Genomic DNA, 24,983 nt, shown 5'->3' with positions numbered 1-24,983 from the left:
CGTAAAAAGGACTCAAATGAAGATGGCGCTACGTGGCATGATAACATGAAAAAAAATTAATTGACTTACAATGAATGAGTAGTTAATTTTTGTAATTGTAGGACTGTGAAGCATACATAGTTTTAATTTTCTTTTACAAAATTTGAAGGAAAGTTGTGTTAAATATTATCATTATATCCATAAGAAGTCAGTTTCTAAACGAATAAAATCAACAATTTTAAAATTGTTGACTAAAGATAAATTTGTTTTGTAAACTACCTGCCTTACAGTTTTTAATATTTTACTCATTTTACTTTCAATTTGTGCTTAAAATACCGCGTCAACCTGTTGAATATCATGGATCACGTCGTATTGCCAAGTTTTTGGGTGGAAAAACCGGCGCTGTGGTTCGCACAAGTCGAAGCTGTGTTTGCATTGAACAGAGTAACATCGGATTCTGATATGTACGACCATATCGTTTCGGAGCTCAGCAAAGATGTGATCAGCTTAGTTGAAGATATTATACTTAACCCTCCAGAAATGGAAGCCGTTGATAGATATGACTATTTAAAACACGAAGTTATTGAGCGTATGTCAATTAAGCAGTTGGAAAATGAAAAGATTGGATCTATGAAACCTTCGGAGTTTTTAGCGCACCTTCAAACCAAAGCCGATTCGAGAGTATCAGAGGAAACTATTAAAGAAATATGGATCGAGGGTTTACCTTCACACGTAAAGGAAGTTATAGAAGGAGAAAACTGTGATAATTTGGACCTATTAATCAATGTTGCTGACAAAGTTCTTGAAGTCTATTCAGGTGAAAACCCTTCTGATAAATCTTCAATCGAATTTGAGAGTAAATTAGACAAGCTGTTACAGCAAATGGAAAACTTACATAAACAAGTTATTGATATACAACTTACTATTCAAGAAAAAGTTGAAGTGTGTAAGAACTGTAAGTGCAAAACGCCTGAAGTAATATTGAAAACTAATGATCGAAACGTAAATCAAATATGTTGGTATCACGACAAATTCGGTAATAAAGCTGTCAAATGTATAAGTCCTTGTAGTTATAAGGAATATGTCACTCAAAAGCTTTTAGAATAATATGAATTGTATTTGAATGATCATGTGATTTTTATTCTGGAACTTTGTTGGAATGGGATTGTATTATTTAACATTTTGAATTTGTAAACGAATAAAGTGGTTTTAATAAATTTAAATTTTTTTCTTCATTTATTTTATTGCTTATATAAATTTAAAAAATTAAGATATCTGCGCATATTTATATACATGTTTATTACATATATTTATATGCTTGGATCCTTCTTATTGTATAGTATAATTCTTGCCATCGTGGTGAAAGGACTTGCCAATTGGCGTAAGGTACTCTCCGATTATTGCTTAGGGTGCGCCAGACGTGATAATTGGAAAGGAATGGTACGTCGTGCGGGATAGCTCCTATCGTACACCCCTTTATAATTGGATAATAAAATACAATGCATAATAAGTATATAACTTTATATTTTGTAACAAATATAAATTTGCACACTAAATCAGTATGCATTATAGTGGGATCAAGAAAATATTTACATTGGTATGTCTTTAAAGCTAAATTAATTTAAACTTTAGAATATTCACTACAGTTACACGTAATTTCAACATGGACATATTATGTACAATAAAAATGCTACTAAATTAATTTATACCAGTCGTCAAATAAAGGCAGTTTGATTGTTTTCTTATTGAATCACTTAAAAATAAAAAATATACTTTAGTATTTATATACAAATTCATTAAAAGAACGTATAATTATTAGATTATAAATATTGGACGGAATGTCAAGTCTTACTAATTTTGATGACTGAAAATCAATAAGGATATTCCATTACGTTAAGGCACTCACTTTAGAAATAATACTTAATATGAAGTCGAACTACTGTCTGGTCGTAGTTGTTTCGTTTGAACGTCATCGTATGCTATAGTGAACACACTTTTCTTTTCAGTGATCGGCAAACGTTTGATGTTGCCTGTTTGTTGTACTAAAGTATTCATAGCAATACCAGAATCATTGTCGTCTATTTTAGTCGTCACACTTCGATGACTCACGTCAGGTACATTATCGCCTCCGATATTTATTTTGGAAACATGAACTTCAGGTGCATTTTTACGGTCATCCTCATAATTACTTGAAATAGATATGCTGTGGGTTAATGCACTCTCTGAAATTTCTGGTCTTTTCGACTCTTTATTTTTCACATCGTCTTGATTTACATATACTGGTTGTTGTTCTATAGATTGTCTTTTCGGAGCGTCGGGCTGTTCCAAGTACTTGGGAATGTGTGTCGGTTTTATGTAACAAAGAGGGTTTTGGTTTTCATATTGGTGTTCGTATCTATGTTCGGAATGTTGTAACAAGGGATGGACGTCAGGCAGAGGTCCTTCTGGTACTGGTGTTACCTTTTCTTCTTTTAAAAGACGAGGATGTATGAATTCACTTTCTTTTCCTTTGAAGTTTTTTTTTACCTCTGAATCTGCTTGAGTATCTTTGTTGATTATTCTACCATATCTTCCTCCTCTTTCTTTTTCAGTTTTAAGATCTTGTTCGTTTTTTGATTTAGAAATTCGTTTTGGTTTATTTGGGACAACCTTTTCCGAGACAGCAGGTTTAGACGTGGGTTCAGTAGACTTTTTACCATACCACTGCATGTATCTAGGTAAACTCTTCTGAGAAGTTTTACCGTTCTTTACATCGTCATCAGTTTTCTTGCTAGAATCCGTGTTACTTGAAATGTTCTTTTTAGTATGAGATAGATTTATATCTGGAATCGTCTGTTGATCAATGTGGTCCCGTTGTTCAGTAGATGAACCTTGTCTAGAAAATATCATGTTTCTGTTCGTCCTTGACGCTGAGCTACTTCTGCTCTTACTTTCTCTTATATTTTCATGTTCGATGGCAAGAGGTTTAGGTGCATTTTCAGCACATACAGGGGATTGCCTTCGGAGACGTGGTTTTTTGTCACTGGACTCTAAAATGTTCTCTTCTAAAGAATCAGATATTTCCATTAATACATCTCTTCGCAGTCGTGACTTGCGATCTTCGTCATCAGGCATTCTTATTTGAGTTGAACACACTGTCTCGTTTTTGGATGTTGTAATAACGCTTTTAGTTTTATCCCCATATTTTTTTATATGCTCTTCTCTTTCATTGGTTTTACTAATTTTAACATGTTTTTCACTTTCTAGTGAAGGCGAAACGTCACTCTCTTCGATGATTGGGGTTTTAATTTTTCTTTTCAACTCATAAATTCGTAAACTTCGCCTAGGGTCTTTGTATTTAATTTTCTTTTTTGGCTTCTTCCGTTTAACCCATGCGACTTTCTTAGAATTATCTTCTACGATCATTTCATTTTCATCTTCACTGTAGGAATCGTTGTCACTTCTAGCCTTTCGTCTTAATGGTTTGAGCATTTCAGGTTCTGTTTGTGTACCTATATGACATTCAGTTTGAGTCGCTATTACTGATTGACCAGGTAAACTTTGAGTTTCTAACTTACTTTCAACTTGAGATGCTGTTTCCTGATTTTGCATCATCCTTTCTCGTTCTATGAGAATTTGATGTAATAATTCATTTTGCTTCCTAAGTGATGACTCTAGTAGCTCCTGGTGGATAGTTGATTTGTTTTGCATTTCCAGCAAAGCTGTTTGCAAATAATCTGCTTTCAATGGAACGAGGCCAGGAACGTCCGGTGGCACATTGGTGTATTCATGAAATTGATTTACAATATCACTCCCTATGTGTGATCTTTGACCCAAGCTCTTTCCGTCTTTGCCATGTTGTGACATGTTGTCTAAATCTGTTATTTTGCCCATTCTCTCTCTTATATTTTTTGCTTCTTCTCCTTGTTCTCTAATGAATCTTTCCATTAACAATTCTTTACCATCAACAACTACATATTGTGTTTGTGGAATCAGGGTCACTGGTCTTTGTTGATGGATTGGCAGGTTTACATACCGTTCTTCTTCATTTTTACCCCTTGTCACTAACCGTAGTATTTCAGTATTGCCTTGTTTTATAAAATATTGGTCTCTTTCTTGGGAAGATGGAGCGCGATCTCGTTTTGATCTACCGTCTTTATCATTTATATTCTTTTCTATATCAGTTTTGAGGAAGACGCCAACGTCGGATCCCCGATCTATTTCATGTCTTCGTATGGAATCGTTGTCTTGATCTCGTCTGTGATAATGAAGAGTAGCAATTCTATCGTAACCGTTTTCAAGATCCTCTATGTATTCTTTGTGTTTGTTAGCAAATGCTTCTTGTAGTTGCATTTCTTTTGTATAAATTACATTAGGACCATCCCTGAAATAATAAAAAAAGTCTTCTTTATTAAACAACATGACAATAACATGCACGACGATGAGGAAGATGAAAAGAAGAAGGTAGAGGTTTGTTTGTTAGATTTTGATTTGGTATTTATTTTAGTAAAAAATCAAGGTCTAATTAATATTATAAATATACAAAAAATATAATATTCTAATGTCATTAACGAATTTCCAGAACTTACCGTAATCTGAAGGATTGTCGGCCATCATTATATTTATAATCATTATCCGCAGCAGCGTGTACAAAATCTTGCCGCAGATCTCCAGGAGTTGAAGCAGGTTTACTTGGTTCTTTCCTGTAGTTTCTTTTGTTAAATTTCCACTGCGTTGGCTTCGTCCTCAAGTCTGCTTCTTCCGCGCTCCACGCTTCTCGTCTCCTCCATTCATTTCCTTGTACTGTTTTGTTTTCTAGATTTTGCGTTGACTTGTTTTCTCTCCCATGTTCGTGTTTGTCCCGAACCACTAAATGCACGTCGTCTTCTGTGGAGTTGACACGTATCACTCTTTTCCTAGAATTTATTAATGGATATCTATGTACCAAGCTGTTCTGTTAAAACTTAATTAATAACAATTATTTACAGATAAAGAATGAAAGTTATGAAATTTATAAGTTACGCAGTTCATATAAACAAGCGATGATTGTGAGTGGATCATTCACGTATTTTTTAACTGATTAAAATAGAAATTATTTAAAAATAAATAAAACAAAAAAATTACCTATTGCAATGTAACGTAGGTATCAAAGCTGATGTGTAAACATGCACGGATTAATTGGTGCATTTTAGTCTGTTAGAGAAAAAGAAAATATTAGTTAAGACTTCGTTAAAGGAATTAAAGTGAGTTCAGAATGAATGATGTGGTGGTTAGCAATGTAGTGGATGTGAAGCAACTAAGAATAAGTAGGTAAGTATGTGTTATTAAATCAAATTAAAATTACCTTGGTGGCATGTAAAGAGGACAACCCTCGCAGATGCAACAACAAATGAGTAATAATAGAACAAGAGCTACTAATATCGCCAGCAATATTAGTAACCAGAATAATAAGCGGCTTTCTGCTTTGTAAAGACCCTGTAACATAAAAAATATGTATAAGTACTTTAGCGAATTCAGATCGTGACACATTTTAATTATTTCATTACATGTGGTAGCAGTTTTTATAAATCGTACAAAAATAATGTCCTAACTTACGGCATCGCCATCGTCAGCAGTAGATGTTTGATCTTTTTGTCCAGTACCACTTCCAGAATCGCCACTTCCGAAAATTCCAGAACCAGAGTTTCCGGTTCCAGTAGCCCCGGATCCAGAATTCCCAGACCCAACTCCACCCGAACCAGCACCAGAATTAATGTTAGAGCCAGTATTTTGTCCGGAACCAGTATTGTATTCCGTTTTTTTCTCTGCCAACTGTTCTTGAAGCTTAGCTACATTTATGGCGGTGTTTCCAGACATTCGCACAATAGCTATAACTTCACTCCTAGAAAAGAAACACAAAATAATATTGTAAGATGTCTTTACAGGTATTTTTTTTTATAGTTACAATTTTAGACTGACTCAAAGGTTGACTTACTTTTCTTGACTAGATTCTTGTCCATTTAAATTAGTAGCACCATTTTCATAGCCTTTATAAGGCTTTATCTCAATTATATTAACTTTTCCTCCAGATAAAGTACTTAATACTTCTTGCAGTTTTCTTCTGTCAGGGTTAGCACCGGGAACTATGAACGACATTGTTCTTGTTTTGCTCTCAGGTGGATAAATCTTCACAATAGTTGTAGAGTATAATCTGGGAACACCAAGATCGTAGGCTCTTATTGTGAGAACATAGACTTCACTTTCTTGTTCACTAGTATCGAATTGACGTTTTCGTCTGTGAACGTTTTGTTTCTTTGTTCGTTTAAGCGTTTCTAGAAGATATAGTTCACCTGTAAAAGACAACATACCTAGCTCTAGTATTTTTACGTTTAATGTTTTTTTATCGTGACACATTATGAACTAACTAATAACTGAGTGCTAATGTGTTGTTCTAAGCTGCTCACCTGTTTCCTCATTAACAGCGAACTTCGCTTCGTTGTTGCCTTGTACAATTTCATATCTGACTACATTATTTGGTGGCTCAGCGTCCTTATCAATTGCCTTGACATACGCCGATGATGTGAAGTTGTTCAAACTCGGTGACAGTACAAATTCGTATAACGACCTCTCAAACTCTGGTGGGTTATCGTTTACATCTAACAACTTAATAATTAATGGCACTGTTACTCTTAAACCTATTCCGTCGTTATCTCTAGCCTCTACTAAGAAATGCAAATCTGGCATGGCTTCACGATCAAAGCCGTGATTGTTTGTTGCAACGGTTATTATCCCCGACAAGGGGTCTAAGTGTAAGGATGTGTTCAGATATCCTAATATGGCAGTGAATTGGACCTTCCCAAAAGCTCCCGTATCTACGTCATCGGCTGCTACTTGTACGACTCTAGTACCCGCTGTGACGTTCTCTGGGAGTTCAATGTCATATGACTGAGCCAAAAATACTGGCGGATTATCGTTGACATCGTTCAAGTAGACGGTAACATTGACTATCGTTGACAGATTCGTCGCTGGACCGAGTTCTTGAGCTAAAATCTGGAAAGAAATAAGGCTCTCGTTACAGAATGTTTTTTCAAGTGTATGTTTGATAATAATTAGTAATAGTTCGTCAGTAAATATCACTAAAAGGAGAATAATAAGTTGATTTAATTCTTACCTGAAATATAACAGACTTCCTCGCCTCATAATCTAGTATGGTATTATCCCGTACTTTAATGATGAACTGGGCATGCCTCTCAGCTACTGTAGGGGATATCTCGAAAGTTCCATTGTTGCCAAGCAGAGAGAGTGCAAAAACACCGTTCTTGCCTGCATCATTATCGTTTACTTGGGGAATGTAAGGGTCGTTAAACGTGAGCGCTGTTCCTTGAGGTGCGTTCTCATCAAGGTAGGTGATGTAACTGGAATTTCATAAGCATTATAATACTATAGTGACTTTTGTACACACGTACAAAAGTAAGTAGCTAGTTCCTATATACATTGTTCCTATTAACATGTGTTAATGGTAACGATATAGGAACTGGCTACTTATGATACCTCATCGAGCATCTAGCTATATACTCGATGTGATACATACTTTTCTTTTTTTTGTTTTTGATTTTGTTGTTCAGAAATAAGGCGCCCTGTAACATTTTCGTTTTACAGTAATTTATTTACTAGGCTTATGGTCGCAAATTATAATAAATGATTAAATAAATAGTATCGAAAATGGTTAATAGGATTTATTACACATATTACTAACTTTTTTGTTTATATAAAAATAAAATTTCAAGCCAAAACTTACAACTCATTTTCGAAGTAAGGCGGCGAGTTTTCTCTTTCAGGAAGTATAAAAGCCAGCTGGACGGTTGACGACATGGCTTCTGGCTCTTCTCTAGACAACCTGACCTCCTCAGCTACGACTGTCAACAGGATTGGTGTGCCAGCATGTGAGATGGCTGCAATTTCTTCTAATGGTCGCTCAAGTGTCACCTCACCTGAAATATTTTTTTGTGTTGAATTACAAATAGTGTTTATCATAGCAAATAAATTAGGTTTCGTAACGTAGTAGTAGTAGTAGTATACACAGACATAATAAAAGTATATAATACGTAGTAAACTTTATTTCGACTTACAACGCCATCTGTTGACATTAGCCTGTTCTATTAAGACGCTTATCTTTCTTTGTTACGAAGGTTTTAACCATTTAGACGTCTTTGACATGGTGCGTGATTGTATTGCCCATAATTCTCGCTAGATGTCAATTGACATTTCCAGGCTATTTTATTTATTTTTTATAATATTTATGGGCTTTGATCATTGTTAAAGGTTGTTAGGACTTATGAAATAGGTATCGTCTTATCCAGGTATGTATGTACCTATCGTATTTATGATTGTCCTCACAAATAAACCATTATAAATCATAATTGTCGTTACAATTTTGCACGACGAACTCGATGGCCTTAGTTTAATTCCCGGCAGGATCGATTTGGTAAATGAAGTTTTCTGGTTTGAGTACTCTGAAGACAATTTCGTTGCTCTGATACTCATACTGCAAGGAACTTTTTAGTTTGACACTGGTAATTGGTGTGGTTCTCAGCTACATTATAGTGAAGTATTGTCTCGAGTATAGCACTGAAATAACTACTAGTATTATTAGCCGACTTCAAAAAAGGAGGAGGTTCTCAGTTCGACTTTATTCTTTTTGGACACTTTTTGTGACATTTGTGAACCGATTTGAAGATCTTTTTTTGTTAGAAAGGGGGTACCTTAAAAATGGTCCCATTCAAATTTGAAGAACATATTCCACCTCCAAGGGCCGGCAAATTAGACGATGAATCATAATGGATTTCGCCCACTTTCCATTTTTACTCCGTATTTGCTAAGTTTTTTTTTGAGGTCTTTGAGCGCTTTAAATCGCAAAGATCTTAGAGGCGCTGCCACTGCGTCCGTCACCCTCAGACATAAGCTGACAAGTCCCAAGTGCCTGTAATTTCACCAGCGTCCTTACTTTCACAAGTAGCTCTACTGCTACTAAAGCAAGCAATTGGTTTATAATGTTTCTACTATATATCTCTAGAGCATGGTATGTCATTCATATAGTCACATGTCTCATAATATACCCTTTTACCTTGTTATGTATCCATTGATCAGTTGGAGCACAAGGTCCCGTAAGTAATTACCTCGTGCTTCATCTAGGTGGAGAATCAAGGGTTCTGTTCTTACATATAACGTGGATGTTTATTATACATAAAAAGGTAGAGGAGAATATTTGGAGTACGTATACTAGTAGTACCTACACTTAAAATGTTTATACGGAATGCCTGTGAAGTTGGGGCCGAAATTTCAAGGGCTTATTCTAAACATCAAAAGAAATACCTTTTTTTCTTCAGACTTCAGTAAATGTTTTTTTTATATAATATTAAGTAACGGAACGAACAAGTCGTGGCCTGATGGTAAGCTACGCGTCTGTCCATGACAGTTGCAGTGCCACTCAGAGCTTTAAATAGCAAAGATCTGAGGAGCACTGCGCAAGTCCCATGTGCCTGTAATTTCGCCAGTACCGTACCCTTCAAAACCGGAATTCAGTAATTCTCACATTACTGCTTGGACTGGACCTGCTACCTGGACGAACTCTTTCACAAGGTGCTCTACAGCTGCAAAAAATGTACACTAGAGTTGCAATGTATAGTCATTCGACCAGGAGCGTGGCCGAATAGCCGAATATTCGATCGAGCAATTCGATCTGATTAACGTACAACGTGTATTCAGCATTAACAAAAGTTGCATAATAATTTACTGTGTTTTTCCCAATTTTGCCTTTTGTTTTTACGTATTCTGTATTGGGCAGAATAACGCACACACTCAACACACACACACTCAACATAGCCCCGCACTAGGGAAACCCTGTGTCGCGGGTGCCATGGACACATACATAGACAAACACAAATTACACCCAAACTCACGAGAGAAATAAATGTAGGCCATACAAATATTTCTCCCGGCCCGGGAATCGAACCTAGGACCTCTGCGTGGCAGTCCGGCATGGTAACCGTTCGGCCACGGAGGCAGTTAGAATGGTGATTTAATAATATACAATATTCAACAGCAAGCAGTAATAATAAGCCGAATACTGAATAGTAACAGAGTATTCGTTGGAACTCTAAAGTACACCTAAAACTGTTGTTTATTTATTGTAATATAGGAACAAAATAATCTTTTATTTCCAGAATTCCAAATAGCTCATACAATTCCGAATGTCACCATTTATTGTGCACTGCTATTTATGTAACAATAAAAATTATAATAAGTAATATGCGTATTAAAATGAGGTTATTGTGATGTCAGTTTATCATCACTGACTGTAAATGGGTTGCATAAGCGGAAGCAGGCTCGACAAACTGGAATGAATAAATAGGTTCAAGCCAAACTGGTCTTGGAGTTTTTAATCTTTAAGAGCTTGTTAAAGTGAAAGATGTTCATCATGGCTGCTTGCCTAATATCTTTAACTAAGTGTAGCTTCTACAAAGTTAGAATAATCGTATGAATATAGTTTTATAAATCATTTGCCACGTAAGTGCATGATTTAATCCGTCCGCTCCTTTCCGATCAACCAGACGCGTCCAATTCCATCCATATACTGTAGAAGTTCCATCCATTCCAACACAGCCTTTTGATTTCGCATGGCTAAGGAATATACTTATCTCTATGCTGTGATCTTTATTTCCCGAGTGATGCAACCCGAATATTCTAGAGATAAGAGTGCACAGACTTCTTATAGGCGAGCGTGTGCCATCCTTGTCCACAATCACACTTCAATTTCCATCAGGTGCGGTTGTGTACAAACGAAAGCGTAATCCATTTTTTTTATAACATTAAGTGACGGCACGAACAAGTCGTGCGCCTGATGGTAAGCTACAGTCACGGTGCCACTCAGAGCTTTAAATCGCAAACATCTGCGGAGCACTACCAATGCTCCCGTCACCCTGAGACATAGATTGACAATTCTCATGTTAAGCTCCTAGTGAAAGAGTTCGTTCAAGGAAGTTGTGCCATCATTCCTATTTCTGCCGCCAAGTGGTAATATGAATGTACGTAATATGAATTTTGAATGGCAAGGATAACGGGTACCAGCAGGTAAAAATTACAGGCACATAGGGCTTGCCAACTTATGTCACAGGGTGACGGGCGCGGTAGCAGTGCCCCGCAGATTTAAACCTCTGAGTGGCATTGCAACTGTTATGGACAGACGTGTCGCATACCACCAGGCGCACGACTTATTCGCCCAGTCACTTGCTTTCATAAGAAATAAAACAAAAACGAATTCCAGTGGCAATGATTTTGTTTTCACTTAAAAAGTTAAATAATATTATACTTATTTAGTAACTTTTCGACTAAAGAAATGGATATTGCCGAAAGTTTTACTGATGGGCTAATTAAGACCAATGAATCTAAATTATTAATCTCTGAAGTTTTAAAACCCAGAAGTTGTACGGTGTAATTACATTTCAAATTACGCAATCGTTCGTTTTTATTTTTATTCAACTCAAGCTGCATTTCAAAAGTTTATATGAAGAAATACTAATTAGTATTTCGTTGCGGGTCGTTTCTAAGATGATGTTTCAAATGAATTTATGCGTCCATGAAACTTTAATGAGTCATAATTTATGCCTTGTCATCAAGAGAGTAGTTGGGAGCGAAAAAGCACTTTTGTATGTTAATTTAAATGCCTTTCTTAATAATCCGTTCATGAATGAAAGCGACATGACAGAAGGACGATGTGCAAGTTTTTATTGTAGTTTTCCTGGCGCAATCTTGGGACTAGTCAATTCATGTCTCTCAATTAAAGGCCGCAGTGGTACACTGTTATGGACAGGCGTGTTCTTTACCACCAGACTCACGACCTGTTTCTAATTATAAATTGATAGTGAAATCTGTCAATATAATAATCTCAGTACAGAGTACTAAAAAAACCGACCTCAAAAGTACGTGGAATTACATCTATTTGCCAAGTTTTATTGAAATATCCTCTAGTTCGCAATTATACAGGACTTGACACAGGAGATAAAAAAAATCGGTTCTCACTACACAAATCATATTGAGAGAGAAAAAAGCGCCTTGAATTGGAGAACAGCAAATGCAACCATTAAAATAATTGCTCCTTATAATAAAATTTAGGAGCTATTTATAAAAATGAATCTTCATGCGTGAACAACCACCCTTAGAGGTAGATGATTTTTTTCAAAATGAAATGGGACCACTATGGAAGTACCCTCTTTCCAACAAAAAAGAATCATGAAAATCGGTTCACAATATACTGGAGTTATCGCGTAACATACATACAAAAAAAGAACATACAGTCGAATTGAGAACCTCCTCCTTTTTTGAAGTCGGTTAACACTTATAACATATCAAAGTATAGTGGAGTAATTTCACAAAATCAATAGAATATCATGGTAGGAAAACATAGTGATATTCATAAACTTAATATTCAATATTATAATTTAACTGTATCCGTGGCCGAACGGTTATCATGCTGCACGGTCTGCCACGCAGAGGTCCCTGGTTCGATTCCCGGTCAGGGAGAAATGTTTGTATGGCTTACATTTATTTTAGAAGGAGCCCCATATCTTTCTACATTAGTTTCGATTATAGTGACTCTCCCTAACGATCCTTAGGGTATACGAGAAGGGCACTATAACCTGTGCGCACACAGGGACCTTATAAACTCAGGTTCTGACCCCAGATCAGCCAGTGTACAGGGTTGTCACAGACCTCTGTCACTTGACTTCATTTAGTTCTTCGAGAGGCAAGTGCCTCGAGTGAGCCGCCCTGCGTGCACGTATAATATTTTTACCCTAGTAGCACAGGAGCTCTTTGTGAAAGATTTCGTCCAGGGAAGTACAGTTCTTACGTATTTCTGACACCATGCCGGAATGTGAGCATTACTGCGTCCCGGTTTTAAAGAGTAAGGGTGTTGGTGAAATTACAGTCACATGGGGCTTGTCAACTTATATCTCAGGGTGACGGGCACGGTGGCAGTGCCCCTCAGATCTTTGTGATTTAAAGCTCTGAGTGTCACTGCAACTGCCATGGACAGGCGTGTCAATTACCACCAGGCCCATGACTTGTTCGTCTAGTCTCCTGGTATCATAAAAAAAATTGTTTCATGAGTTTGAGTGTAATTTGTGGTTGTTTATGTGTGACCATGGCACCCGCGACAAAGGGTTTATTTAAAAAAAAAATATCACTTCTGAACCCGTATGACCCCATTCACCTTTTACAAATAACATTGCTCTACTAAACACTATCTACGAAAACAAGACACTTTGCTACGTATCAGAAATAAATACGCAAAGTGCAATAAAATACGATTGACTTCCTTGCAGGAGTTGCTCCACTAGTGCTGGAGTAACTGATTGTATCTGGATATTCGGATAAGGTGTTGTGATTAATGCGATAACTTCGAGACTGTGAATCTCTTCGAGTATGTAAACTGGAGTTTATAGATGTTTTTAGTATTAGAAATGGAATTACCTTCATTGAAAATTTAAACAGCAGAGTTACGGAATGTTTTGTCTTAGTAGGTACACAAGATGTTTCTTTTGGATTCGGTTCCAGAAGCACCCTAATTAAATATTTTGATAACTATACTGTAATAAAATTTGTATTGAATTGATATTCAATTATTTTTTATGATATTACTCCACTAGTTTGTTACTTAGAAACTCAGAAGAAAGAACGCTTAGAAAAAAATCCTTCGATCCGGCAGGATTCAGATCCGGCTGTAAAGTTACCTAACTGGGTGACGAAATACTTTCATAGATTTCTCATAGATGGCGCTACGGCTGAAAAGTCGTTGAAAACCAAATACAAAGATCCGACAACAAGCACATAGAAAAGTTCTTGAGGTCCGCTGGTTCGTTCCGTGGCTTAGTTGGCACAGCGTCTGACACGGTTTTCTAGGAGACGTAGGCTCGAATCCAGCCTGATCGAAGGAATTGTTTTCTAAGTGTTTGATCTTTATATTAATATTTATAATATACTGTAATAATTATATTATATAACTTTTTTATTAAAAAAAAAAACAACCTCAAAAGTTTGTGGAAATATATCCATTTGCCAAGTTCTATAGTTCTATATATTCTGAAATCGGTTAACGGAAAGTGAGTGAAATCTAATAAATACATATATGTCTGTGAATAAACCGGATTCATCCCCTAATTTGCCACCCTTCGAAATCGATTCACAAATGTCGAAGTAATCACGCACATACATAAAAAATTGCAGCCGAATAGAGAATCTCCTCATTTTTTGGAAGTTGGTTAAAAAATAATTAAACACAAGTATTTTTGGTGCTACGTATCCAAGTGACAATAAGCCAAATTTCTCGGTTCTTTAATCCGATAGTTTTCCAACAAGTTTTTCAGTACCTTTGACAGCTTTGCACATACTGAACATTCAATTATGCGACGAATTAGTGGAGTAATTCGTCGTTTGTCCAGCTGTTACACTTCAGTATTTTTGTTTCTTATCACGACCATTTAACTGCCTCGGTGGCTGAACGTGTAAAACGCTGGACTGTCACGCAGAGGTCGCTGGTTTGATTCCCGGGCCGGGAGAAATATTTATATACATTTATTTCTCTCGTGAGTTTGGGTGTAGTTGTCTATGTGCGTATCCATTTTTTAATAATTCTGCCTTTTTTAATACGACACAGTAAGTAAGTAAGTAATATAAAGTAAGTAATAGATTTAAATATAGGTACTAATTGTAATATACTTATTTATTGAACGTAATTATTAAATTATACGCACACTATGTCACGCCATGTTATTTTTTAAGCTACTGTGATATCTTGTAATTGACATTTTATAGAGATTATGTAAAAATAGATTTTTAAGTATAAACTGTATGCTGTTGGATGTCCTTTAATAAATAAATAAATAAATAGTAGCAATCTGTATACTAACGTGTTAATGGTTAAAACGGTTTTGAACCTGTAAAGTGTCTAATAACGTTTTGGTCCCGTTACATATTATTCAGAAATCGTTACTAAACTTCCTAAAAGAGATGTTGTATGTGTCTGCCATCCGGGTAACTATTTAGCAATAAGTCTATTAGTTGGTACTTTGTTCAAGGTGGCCTAATATCAGTGTGCTAAAATCTAAGACAATGGTCCTTTCACGACGGGTATGGGATAATGAGCTATTATGCACTGAAAGGTAGTAGTGGAAAAGACAAGCTTATTGACATTAGTGAACGTTTGTTTACTAATAATCCTTATGTGTTGTATGGTATTGCTACTACACAGGGTGTAATCGTTAAGTGTGCCCAGACGGTCATTCCGTAAATATAAGAGATTACGTAACCTAGTAAGTAAAACGACATCACCTACTTTTTAAAAATAAAACTTGGAACAAGGAACGTACAAATTTTTCACGTTAAGCACTTTATTATGACTTCGTGATTTACTATATATAACGCGTATTTAATAAGACTATAACTAGCAGCAGTGGAGCTCCTTGTGAAAGAATTCGTCCATTACTGCGTTCCGGTTTAGGAGGGTAAGGATGCTGGTGGAATTACAGGCGCATGGGCCTTACGTCGCAGGGTGACGGGCGCGGTGGTAGTGCCCCTCACACCTTTGCAATTTAAAGCTCTGAGTGGCACAGCAACTGTTATGGACAGGCATGTAGCTTACTATTAGGCTTGTTCTTCCCGTCACTTGACATTATAAAAAAAACATTCTTAGAGAGACTTTAGTTTTAAACAACTGCTTTGAATACAAAATGTTGTACTTGCTTAAAAATAAATATCACTTTGTTTTTGTTAATTAAAAGATAGTTTTACTATTTTATCTACAGCAATTTCGTTATCTGTAAACTTATTTTAACCTCTTAAGTAGATCAATATATTCCTTGGAGATCTTTGCCTACTTTCGATGTTAACGCGTCTTATTTATTTTTAGGACCACTGGGAACGAGGTATTCAAATTGAATTCGAAATATCATTATTTCATACGTATTAATACTTATTCGTAACGCACATTTCCCCGTGAAGAATGACAAACATCTCCAGGGGGTTACTTTTAGTAAACAGATATTTTTTGTTCACATTTCTTATTTATAATATATATTTATAATATCATTGATAGAAACAACTCGAAACAGAGAACGTGACGTATCACTCACTTGGAGTTTTTTCATCCAAGTACGCAGAAACTGTATAACACTTTTTGTATATAGTACATTATTCCAGAGGCTGGGGAGTAAGGGATTGCTGGACGAGTATGAGTTACAACGGTACGAGTCATGTAATCCCCTTTCCCGCCGAGGCATATGTAGTGCTTTTCTCCAACAATGTGACTAAAGAGAGGAAACTATATAAAAGAAAAAGTAAAATAATATTAATTAATATCAAAAGCAATATTTGATATGATAGGACAATTTTAATGATTGAATATGAAATGTTTTTCCAGGAATATTAATAGTAGACTGCTGAACTTCTGATGATGTATTGTCATGTAGATCTCCAGTGCATGAAAGTTTTCTAAGTTTCACGTGTCTTACTTTGCTCGTAGCCAGCTTTTAATGGGTAATATTGGGCAGAGTATTTATCCATTACTGTATTTTCGTTACCGCTCTTCTCACTAGAACTAATTTTCACGACGAAAATACAAAAAAGATGAAAAAAACAGAAAATAATACCAAAGCAATGTAGTTTATTTTACGGCCTTTTTCTTTTTTTTTAATCGTAAGCGGTACAGGTAGGTATTTAAAATTTTCGCAATCACGAATGCTGGGCAGTTTGTTTTATGACTTTTTCTTTAGCCTGTTTACATAGTTTATTGTTAGTAGATAGATTTAAAAGTTTAGAGCAGTAACGGATTTGCAGGCCTTAGCCGAGAATAAGTCGCACGGTCCATAAATGACAAACTTTTCGTGTTCATTTCCGAGCATGTTTGACAAAAAGTTTTTGTTTCGCTATTGTTTTAAGCGTAATAAGTGACAAATTTTAAATTGATATTCAATTCCGTTGATACAGGAATCTTATTAATGAAACGTTGCCCTAATGAATTTATAACTTTGTGAAGACAACTATTAATAACTATTGTTATGTTTTTCATGAAAAATTATTATTTCTCCTAACATACATTTTAATAAACGCACTTTATAACACCAGTTTAAGAATGTTAATTCCTCTTATAGAATGCAGGAGTTCCTCCTCGCGCACATATCACGCCCTATATAAACAAATTCGGTATTCTGAAAATGAAGGCCCGTCAAAAGCTATATTTGGCCTGCCTAATGTTTGATCTATTTAAAATCCGGAAACCTGATTATCTATACCACAAAATTAATTGGTCACAACGTGTAAGGGGGAATAAGTTCCGATTAGTTTCTAAAAATGTTATTAACATCCCAAAACACAGAACGATTGCATTTCGCGGCGGTTTCAGGTATCGCGCCATTAAGTGCTGGAATGATATTCCTGCTCCATTGCGTGGCATCAACAATAAAAAACGATTTAAGCGTGAATACAAAAAACATCTTTTGTCAGAGCAGATGTGTCTCGCTACATAGATATTTATTTCCCTAATCGATGGGTTTGATACCTGTAAATCTGAATTTCCGTGCCTATATATATTCATATTTGGTGGCTATTGTTATGATTTAATATTATGTTTGTAAACTTACATTATTATTTATATTGCTTACCTTCATTACTTACACTATTTACATTTTACACTTTTACTTGAGAGAGAGAGAGAGAGAGAGAGATATTATTTATAGTATTTAGAGTTATATATATTTGCGTGTGATGCACTTTGGTGGCATGGCTTACTGGGCTGCAATCGCTCACCATATGGTACTGGCAGAAAACCACCACTGTTTGACTTCTCTCGGTCTACAGTATTTATGCTGAGTCAGGGCCATGTCAGCACAAACTGTAGTCATAGTTTCATTAAAATTTTATCAGTTCTTATAGTATTTGTTTGTTTTTCTCACAGTATTTGTTTTTCTCCAGTATGTGTTTTATATAAATGTGTATAAAATTTATAATGAATGTTCCATGTGCTTTTATGCTTTTATGTTATACTCTGTGAAGTGATTGTAAATGTTTTGTTTCTGTTTGTATTTGTACTGAATAAACGCGTTATCTATCTATCTATCTATCTTATTTTATTTCTAATTTAGTCTTTATACAGACAAAAAAATCTTATTTTTAATACATAATACTCGCATGTTTAATCGCACCTATGTAAAATATTATGTAGGAGTAGAGCTCCTTGTGAAAGAGTTCGTTCCCCTGAACGACGTTTTACTTCCCTAAGTACTGCCACCTTATTTACACCTTACTTATTTCTGCCGCCAAGCAGCAATGTGAGCGTTGCTGCGTTCCAGTTTAGAAGGATAAGGGTGTTGGTGAAATTACAGGCACATAGGGCTTGTTAACTTATGTCTCAGGGTAACGGGCGTAGTAGTAGTGCTCCTCAGATCTGCGATTTAAACCTCTGAGTGGCACTGCAACTGTTATGGACAGGTGTGTCGTTTACCACCAAGCTCACGACTTGTTCGTCCCGTCACTTGGTATTATAAAAAATAAATAAAATTGCGAAAATTGGATTACTCTTTGTTAAATTAAAAGTATTCAAATTCATAACTACCGTAAATATAGTTCAGAATATGGTGGTTTCCATTAATATTAGGCCTAAGTGATTGACAACTTTACCAACTCTATCAGCCGTGACCAATACCCTGTTAAGAGACCGAAACGTTGGTTTGTTTGAAAGAGCACTTCCAGAATGTGAAATTCTACTTTTTTATATAAATTATACTTATCTCTCAGAAACTCTCCGAGCATTACAGCATATGTGAAGGCAAATTTTCTTATAACGTGTTACAAATGCTGACAAACCATTAACTACGTGAACATGCAGACCAGAACCAATTAAGAAACTTCCATTTTCCTAAATTGGACCTAGCGAGAATCCTAATCTAAAGCCGAGATTGCTAATCGCTGGGCCACCTAGGGCGTCGAGGATCAAAAATATGTTAATGATCCAGACAAACACACCAATTATCTGGGCCAAATTAGGGAATTCCCTATACCTTACTACCTAGAACAAACTCATCAGAATCAATTTAGAAAAGTTCGTTACCCAAATTGATCTTACCAAGAATCGAAACACAGTGTTAAACGCCAGCCCACTGACGACGTGATGAATGTTCATTGGTGTTCGGTTACATGCTCATATAGCTACAGTTAGGTAGGTAACTGATGAACAAGGCCGAAAAGGGTCGGAGACGGACACTGTAGGACCAAAACTCATAGTGTCTCTCCCCTACCAATGGTCAAGAACAACTATACACAACGGTACAAAATCTTCTTATAATAACACATGGACAATCTTTATGGTTTGTAGACAGGCTAGGAAACCACGCCCAACGCTCAACGCCAGTCTATCTCATAAATTAATCAAACTTAAGAGGCAAGAGCTTCGCACTCTAACTGCCGCTCTAGCGGGTCATGGTCCATATAATAAACAGCTTTTCAATTTAGGTATCTCGGACAGCTCTCGATGCAGAACGTGCATGGACGGGGGACACGGCCGCGCACATTATAGTGCTCTGGCGTGGCCAACTACAGGGCAAAGTATATTGGAGTGCTGAGGTCTGTCCCCGAAGTCTTCAGCAAACCGAAGAGGTGTCTGATATTCCTGGAGGAGCTTGAGTGGCACGAGTAGGACCTTGCACCCACCACACGGTGCCTCGACGTCGAGTTGCGAACACCAGCTCGTTACACCAAAATAGGTAACTGACATGCAGTTTCCAACCCGGAACTGTCGGTAACTAAACTATCATCCATCTGCATTAAACGAAAAGGCGCCAAACTATTTACAAACCAGGAAGTCAAAATTTAATGACTGCGAAGTTAATAGCCTTTCTAAACGACAAAAGTTTTCTTCAAAATGTGAAGTTTGGTTCAAAATTAGTTGCGAATCTGATAATGCATGAATGTGGGTCAGGTTAGTACTTCAGACTTGATTTAGCCAAGGTATAAGATAAGAAAGTAGGATATCCTACGGAAGCCGGCGGAACGCAGCCGGACGCGCGGACGGTCCGATGCTATCATGAAAAAACTCCCTGTTGACCTACTCGCAGTAGTAAGCTTGTCTGTATTTAAGGCACAATATACAGCAGTGTGGGGTATAGTTACTTTAATTTTCACTGTAAAAAGACAATCGTCAATGCTTTATAACATATACGTGGCATTTTTTAAATGAATAATGTACGGTGAGCCACAACTCAAGATATTCAATGTGTTAAATTTCTTGTTGAAAATTGTATCATGCGGGTTTTACCGAAATTCCAAATTATTAATTTAAAAACGTAAGAGTTTGTATACCCTTACCCATGGTTAAATAAAAGTGTAAATTACTAAGAATAACGTGTGAAAAGTGTAAATAAATTTTGAACTAAACCTGAACATTCTAAAAAATGTGACTAAAAAATAGAACGAATAAAATTACCTACATATGGTCATATACATATATTTAGTGACTGGGTCACAGGTCACTTAGATACGTATGTAAATTAACACAGAAGTCTTAACAAAGGTTGAAAATTATACGGCCTCGTGGGTGACCCCTAATGAACCTTCATGAACTTTAACAATAATATAAACACCAATATACTACCTACTTAGATATTAAAACGATATTCCAAAAGTATACTAGTTATATACACTAGTTTGTTACTTTTAGAGATCCTGATTTCAATACGTTAAAGTTGGTTGGAAAAGAACTAAAATATTTTTTATCAGAAAATGAATCACAACATTTAAAATAAAACGAAAAGAATTTTAAATCATCAAGTAAAAAACACAGAGAAGCTAAAGTAGGTGACTTTGCAAATGTAGCGTTCGTGATTTGTTTACCAAATCCCCACCCTTGGCCAGTCGTTACTGAGGCACTGACCTCCCGGAAAATGTGAATTAGAGATGTGGAACAAAATTGATTTGAGATAGGGTACTATGTGTTTTTATTGAGCTGTTCTTTTGGATGAATTTGAGATAGCATAACCTCGTATTGTAGTACTATAGAAAACTGTACAGTGTAATGAAGAGTAGAGTTACACTTGAAAGAAATATTTAATTAAGCCAAAACCATTGTTAAGTAAAATAAATTATTTTCTAAATTCTTGTGTTGTGATGTGGAAGAGCGGGACTCTTAGTACATGTATATATTTCTCTTAAAAGGAGTTTCGAACTCACATGTTTCACGAACGCGCGTTTACATTGCTTCTAAAAGTCACCGTGTGTAACCACTCTTATTCATATTATTTTTCTTATAGTAATTTACCTACTTATTTTTAGGTAAGTTATAAGTTATAATTTTAGTCTTAACCCACATCTTATAAAAGTGGCGTCAATGGAAAACCAGTGTTACAGCAATCGAGCTGACATATGCTGAATTGGATCCGTTTCAGCTTATAAATTTTAATTACTAATTTCTTCAGTATGAGTCCATTTTGATTAAAAGTTGTCACGTCTCTAAAATAAATGAGTAATGTTTGTAGAAACCCCACGAGTTACTGAAATCCAGGATTATAATTTCCTGTGTAAACCTACACAAATGTTTGCCCTCATTTGAGTTTTAATATTTCTCTAAAAGGCGCATATTAACATTAACGCATAAATTTTAAGGCCGCTTAGAGAGCTTAAGGGTATTTTGAGTTGAACTTTTGAACTATGGACGTGGCGATTTTCTGGCTCGTTCGAGTCTCATCAGGTAAGTACCTGTCGGTACTTAAGCTGATTTGTTCCTTTTTAACAGGGTTAACGATTGCAATTTACTCACTATAGGGTACAATTTCATACTGGTGTATTGGACTGAGTTTTAAAGGTGTTTGATTAATTATAAATTAGTCTTAGTAGTAGCAGAGCTCTTTGTGAAAGAGATCGTACCGGGAAGTACTGCCACATTACCTATTTCTGCCGCCAAGCAGTTGTATGAGCATTACTGCGTCCCGGTTTAGAACAATAAGGGTGCTAGTGAAATTACAGGCACATGGGATTTCTCAACATTCGCCCCCTTATGGAAGAATGGCATAAGTGGAGTTACGTCAATATAAGCTAGATCCTCTCCAATTCTTGTAACTTTATCGACTAATATTGTAGATAGAATTAAAAGAATTGGAGAGGATGTGGGTCATATTTTTCTGTATCTAACGGAGCAATAAACATGTTTGACGTAAGTCCACTTATGTCATTCTTCCATGAGGGGTGCGAATATGTCTCAGGGTGACGGGTGCAGTAGCAATTCCCCTCAGATCTTTGCGATTTAAACCTCTGGGTGGTACTGCAACTGCTACGGACTGCTTACCAACAGTGTACTTATTTACCAAAAATAGGTTTACACAAAGTGTTTACACATAGTTAGACTGTCCTCATACTTTACCAAAATTGACATACAGAGCAATGTTCTTCTGCATTTCACAGACTATGCAATTCTAACACAAATCCAATAGTATTGTATAATAATGAGTTATTGTCATGCCATAAAGAGTTAAAAGTGGATCAAAAATATAACGAATAAATTTAACTTTTTTGGTAAAATTAATAATGGAAGTTGTATAATTATGCTACCATAAAATCTACGCTTATTTTATACTTAGGCTCGCGTTTTTACTAGAACAAGGTTATTAGGCTTGAGTGGAGTAATTCCAAAAGTCGCTGATCGTCCAATTTTCACTTAATTACACTAACCTAATAAAAATCGTGTTTTTAGTCTTACGAAGATTTCTTATAATTGATGCAAAGTTATTACAAAAATTTCTAGATGATTAGCGACGTTTTTGAGAAGAGAAGAAATAAAAAAAATTCAGTGTATAGATCTCACTCATTCAAGTTAATGGATCGTCTATGTTAATACGGTTTAATATCGAAATCGAATAGCCTCATGGAATTATGAACACTTTTTAGAGTGTTCAAGTTTATTTGCATTAAAAGTTAATTTCACCACCATGAGATCTTCACGATATATATTATAAGGAATTGAGAGTTTTCTAAGAACTTCTTCACATGCCAACCTAAGACGTTGATGGCCAACATGTTGTAAATTTTTAATAGTATAGATAAAAGTGTTAGAGCTCATAAAGATAGACGCTTTGGTGGTTATTGCGTATACCTAGTTAATAAAGTTACATTTTTATTGGACTGTACAAACCTTATAAGTACAAGTGTGAATCACCGCTAAAGAAGAGGGTTTAGAACAGCGTGTGACGACACTAGCTCATTGCGGTTTGCAGATTGTATTCTTTTATGCGGTAGTAAAATCTAGGGTCGGCGGACTAAAGCATATAAGTCAAAATCCAACATCACCCATTTAAATGAATACATTTACCGGCTAAAGCAAATAAGTCATTTGTTACTTCATAAATTTGTAACTTTATTTTAGAGGCGTCTTTTTTAAATTTATCATTCTCTTCACATCTTCCAACACTATAGACAACATAAAAAATATATAATATATTAAGAAATGAAGCAGTTTTTTGACTTATATGCTTTAGTCCGCCGATCCTAGAAATATGATTCCTTTAAATCGTTTATCGGTATGGTTTCCCATACATTATTATGTCTTGGCACTTTTTTCATCGCTTAGTCTTCTGTATATTCATAATTCTTGTTATCTGAGCACAAAGTGATAAGTGTTATACTTTCCCCATTGCGTACTATTTTATTTATGTCCTGTATCAATTTAAAGGTTACATATTTATTGCTAAGGAACTTACCAGTAGTTTCGTTGATGTTGAAGAACGGCGTGAAAGGATTTCCTTCAGATACTAATCCATATCTGATCTGCCGTGGTGCTCCCTTATCTCCATCCTCAGCTCGCACCTTCACTACTACATCTCTAGGTGCCACTTGACGGGGCAGATGCGTGACGGGGGGCGCTGATGTGAATACAGGAGGCATGTCTTGAACATCTTGGACTACGACCACCACTTCGATTCCTGCGATGTTCCGGGTGTCCTTGCCTACTTCTACGTATGGATCCTGTGTAATAGAAAGGTTTGCTACAAAGAGTATTCCCTATATCTCGTAGCAAATTATTTTGAAAATAAATGCTTGAAAATAGAGTAAAATATCGTTTAATATGTAAGTAGAATAGTAAATCGTGAGTTATGACAACAGCAATAAATATTGAACATGAAACGGGCACTTTAGACGACCATTAATCTTGAATTATTTCTTACCACAGCTAATAGTGTCAAGTGATACATAGACTGAGCTTCGAAATCTAACGGTCCCACGAGGAAGATCGTGCCTTCAGTATTTTCCGTGGACACACGACGTTGGCGAATAGCAAAGAGCGGCGAACCCTGTGAAATAAAATTTAAAAGGTAATTGCTATACTTAATAAACTTGAAAGTAAAAAGAAGTGGATGAGAGAGATGTACACGCTATCCCACGTAATAGACCATACGCTAAATTACAGTACATGTAAGGACACGGGCTCCATTATTGTACCATTTAAGTGGCCGATAAAACGACCTCGGGTTACGGGTGCCTAGCCATTCTCCATGGATTGTGAGAAATTTAACACGCCTCGGGTCTTCTTAATGCTCAGTAATTGCGCAACATCATCGGACGGGAGTCGCGAACTTTTACCCAGCCCAACCCATCTCAATGGGCTACAATGGTTCAGTTTTGAAACAAAATCGAGCAGAATATCTATTAAAGCGAAGTAAAGCAATAAGATGGATTGAAAATGGGCGTAATTTTAACAAATGTTTTTGTACAGTTCCCGAGCCACTCAAAGCAGATTTCGCAAGGTTGCGAAATAAAACGAGGACACTCAACTTTCGCTACCAAAAAAAGGATGCAGCTGGCGTGTTGTGTTTCTCCCGTGTGTGAAGGCGGACTCACCACATTAACCTTAAAATGTGTTTTGCAAGCGTTAGGACGCGTCAAGGTGATATCGCGGCGAAAATTAACCCTATTAGAGACCGGGTGAAACTTCATATTGTGGTTACAGCAAAATG

The 24,983-nt window shown here is 36.1% G+C and overlaps 2 protein-coding genes across 2 annotated transcripts in view; one reads left to right on the top strand and one right to left on the bottom strand.

The window, feature by feature from the left end:
- Positions 1 to 336: 336 nt before the first annotated feature.
- Positions 337 to 1,086, top strand: LOC113227081. The gene has a single exon (XM_026459956.1). It carries the CDS (start codon positions 337 to 339, stop codon positions 1,084 to 1,086), a length of 750 nt encoding a protein of 249 aa, XP_026315741.1.
- A 388-nt stretch (positions 1,087 to 1,474) lies between these two features.
- LOC113226828 (cadherin-86C) overlaps positions 1,475 to 24,983 on the bottom strand; it is a 133,765-nt gene continuing 110,256 nt past the window's right edge. The window contains exons 6-15 of the mRNA XM_026459600.1: positions 24,195 to 24,320; positions 23,730 to 23,994; positions 7,736 to 7,928; positions 7,109 to 7,352; positions 6,402 to 6,987; positions 5,933 to 6,287; positions 5,554 to 5,839; positions 5,303 to 5,433; positions 4,548 to 4,874; positions 1,475 to 4,342 (exon numbers count right to left, since the gene is read on the bottom strand). Of these exons, the coding sequence (XP_026315385.1) occupies positions 1,900 to 4,342; positions 4,548 to 4,874; positions 5,303 to 5,433; positions 5,554 to 5,839; positions 5,933 to 6,287; positions 6,402 to 6,987; positions 7,109 to 7,352; positions 7,736 to 7,928; positions 23,730 to 23,994; positions 24,195 to 24,320 (4,956 nt within the window). The 3' untranslated portion in view covers positions 1,475 to 1,899. The remainder of the gene's footprint in view (positions 4,343 to 4,547; positions 4,875 to 5,302; positions 5,434 to 5,553; positions 5,840 to 5,932; positions 6,288 to 6,401; positions 6,988 to 7,108; positions 7,353 to 7,735; positions 7,929 to 23,729; positions 23,995 to 24,194; positions 24,321 to 24,983) is intronic.

The sequence above is a fragment of the Hyposmocoma kahamanoa genome, unplaced genomic scaffold, assembly GCF_003589595.1.
Source record: "Hyposmocoma kahamanoa isolate Upper Pololo Valley unplaced genomic scaffold, ASM358959v1 202, whole genome shotgun sequence".
In the NCBI taxonomy this organism is placed as follows: Eukaryota; Metazoa; Arthropoda; class Insecta; order Lepidoptera; family Cosmopterigidae; genus Hyposmocoma; species Hyposmocoma kahamanoa.
The sequence above is the reverse complement of the archived record's forward strand: the minus strand, read 5'-3'. Positions and strand labels throughout refer to the sequence as shown.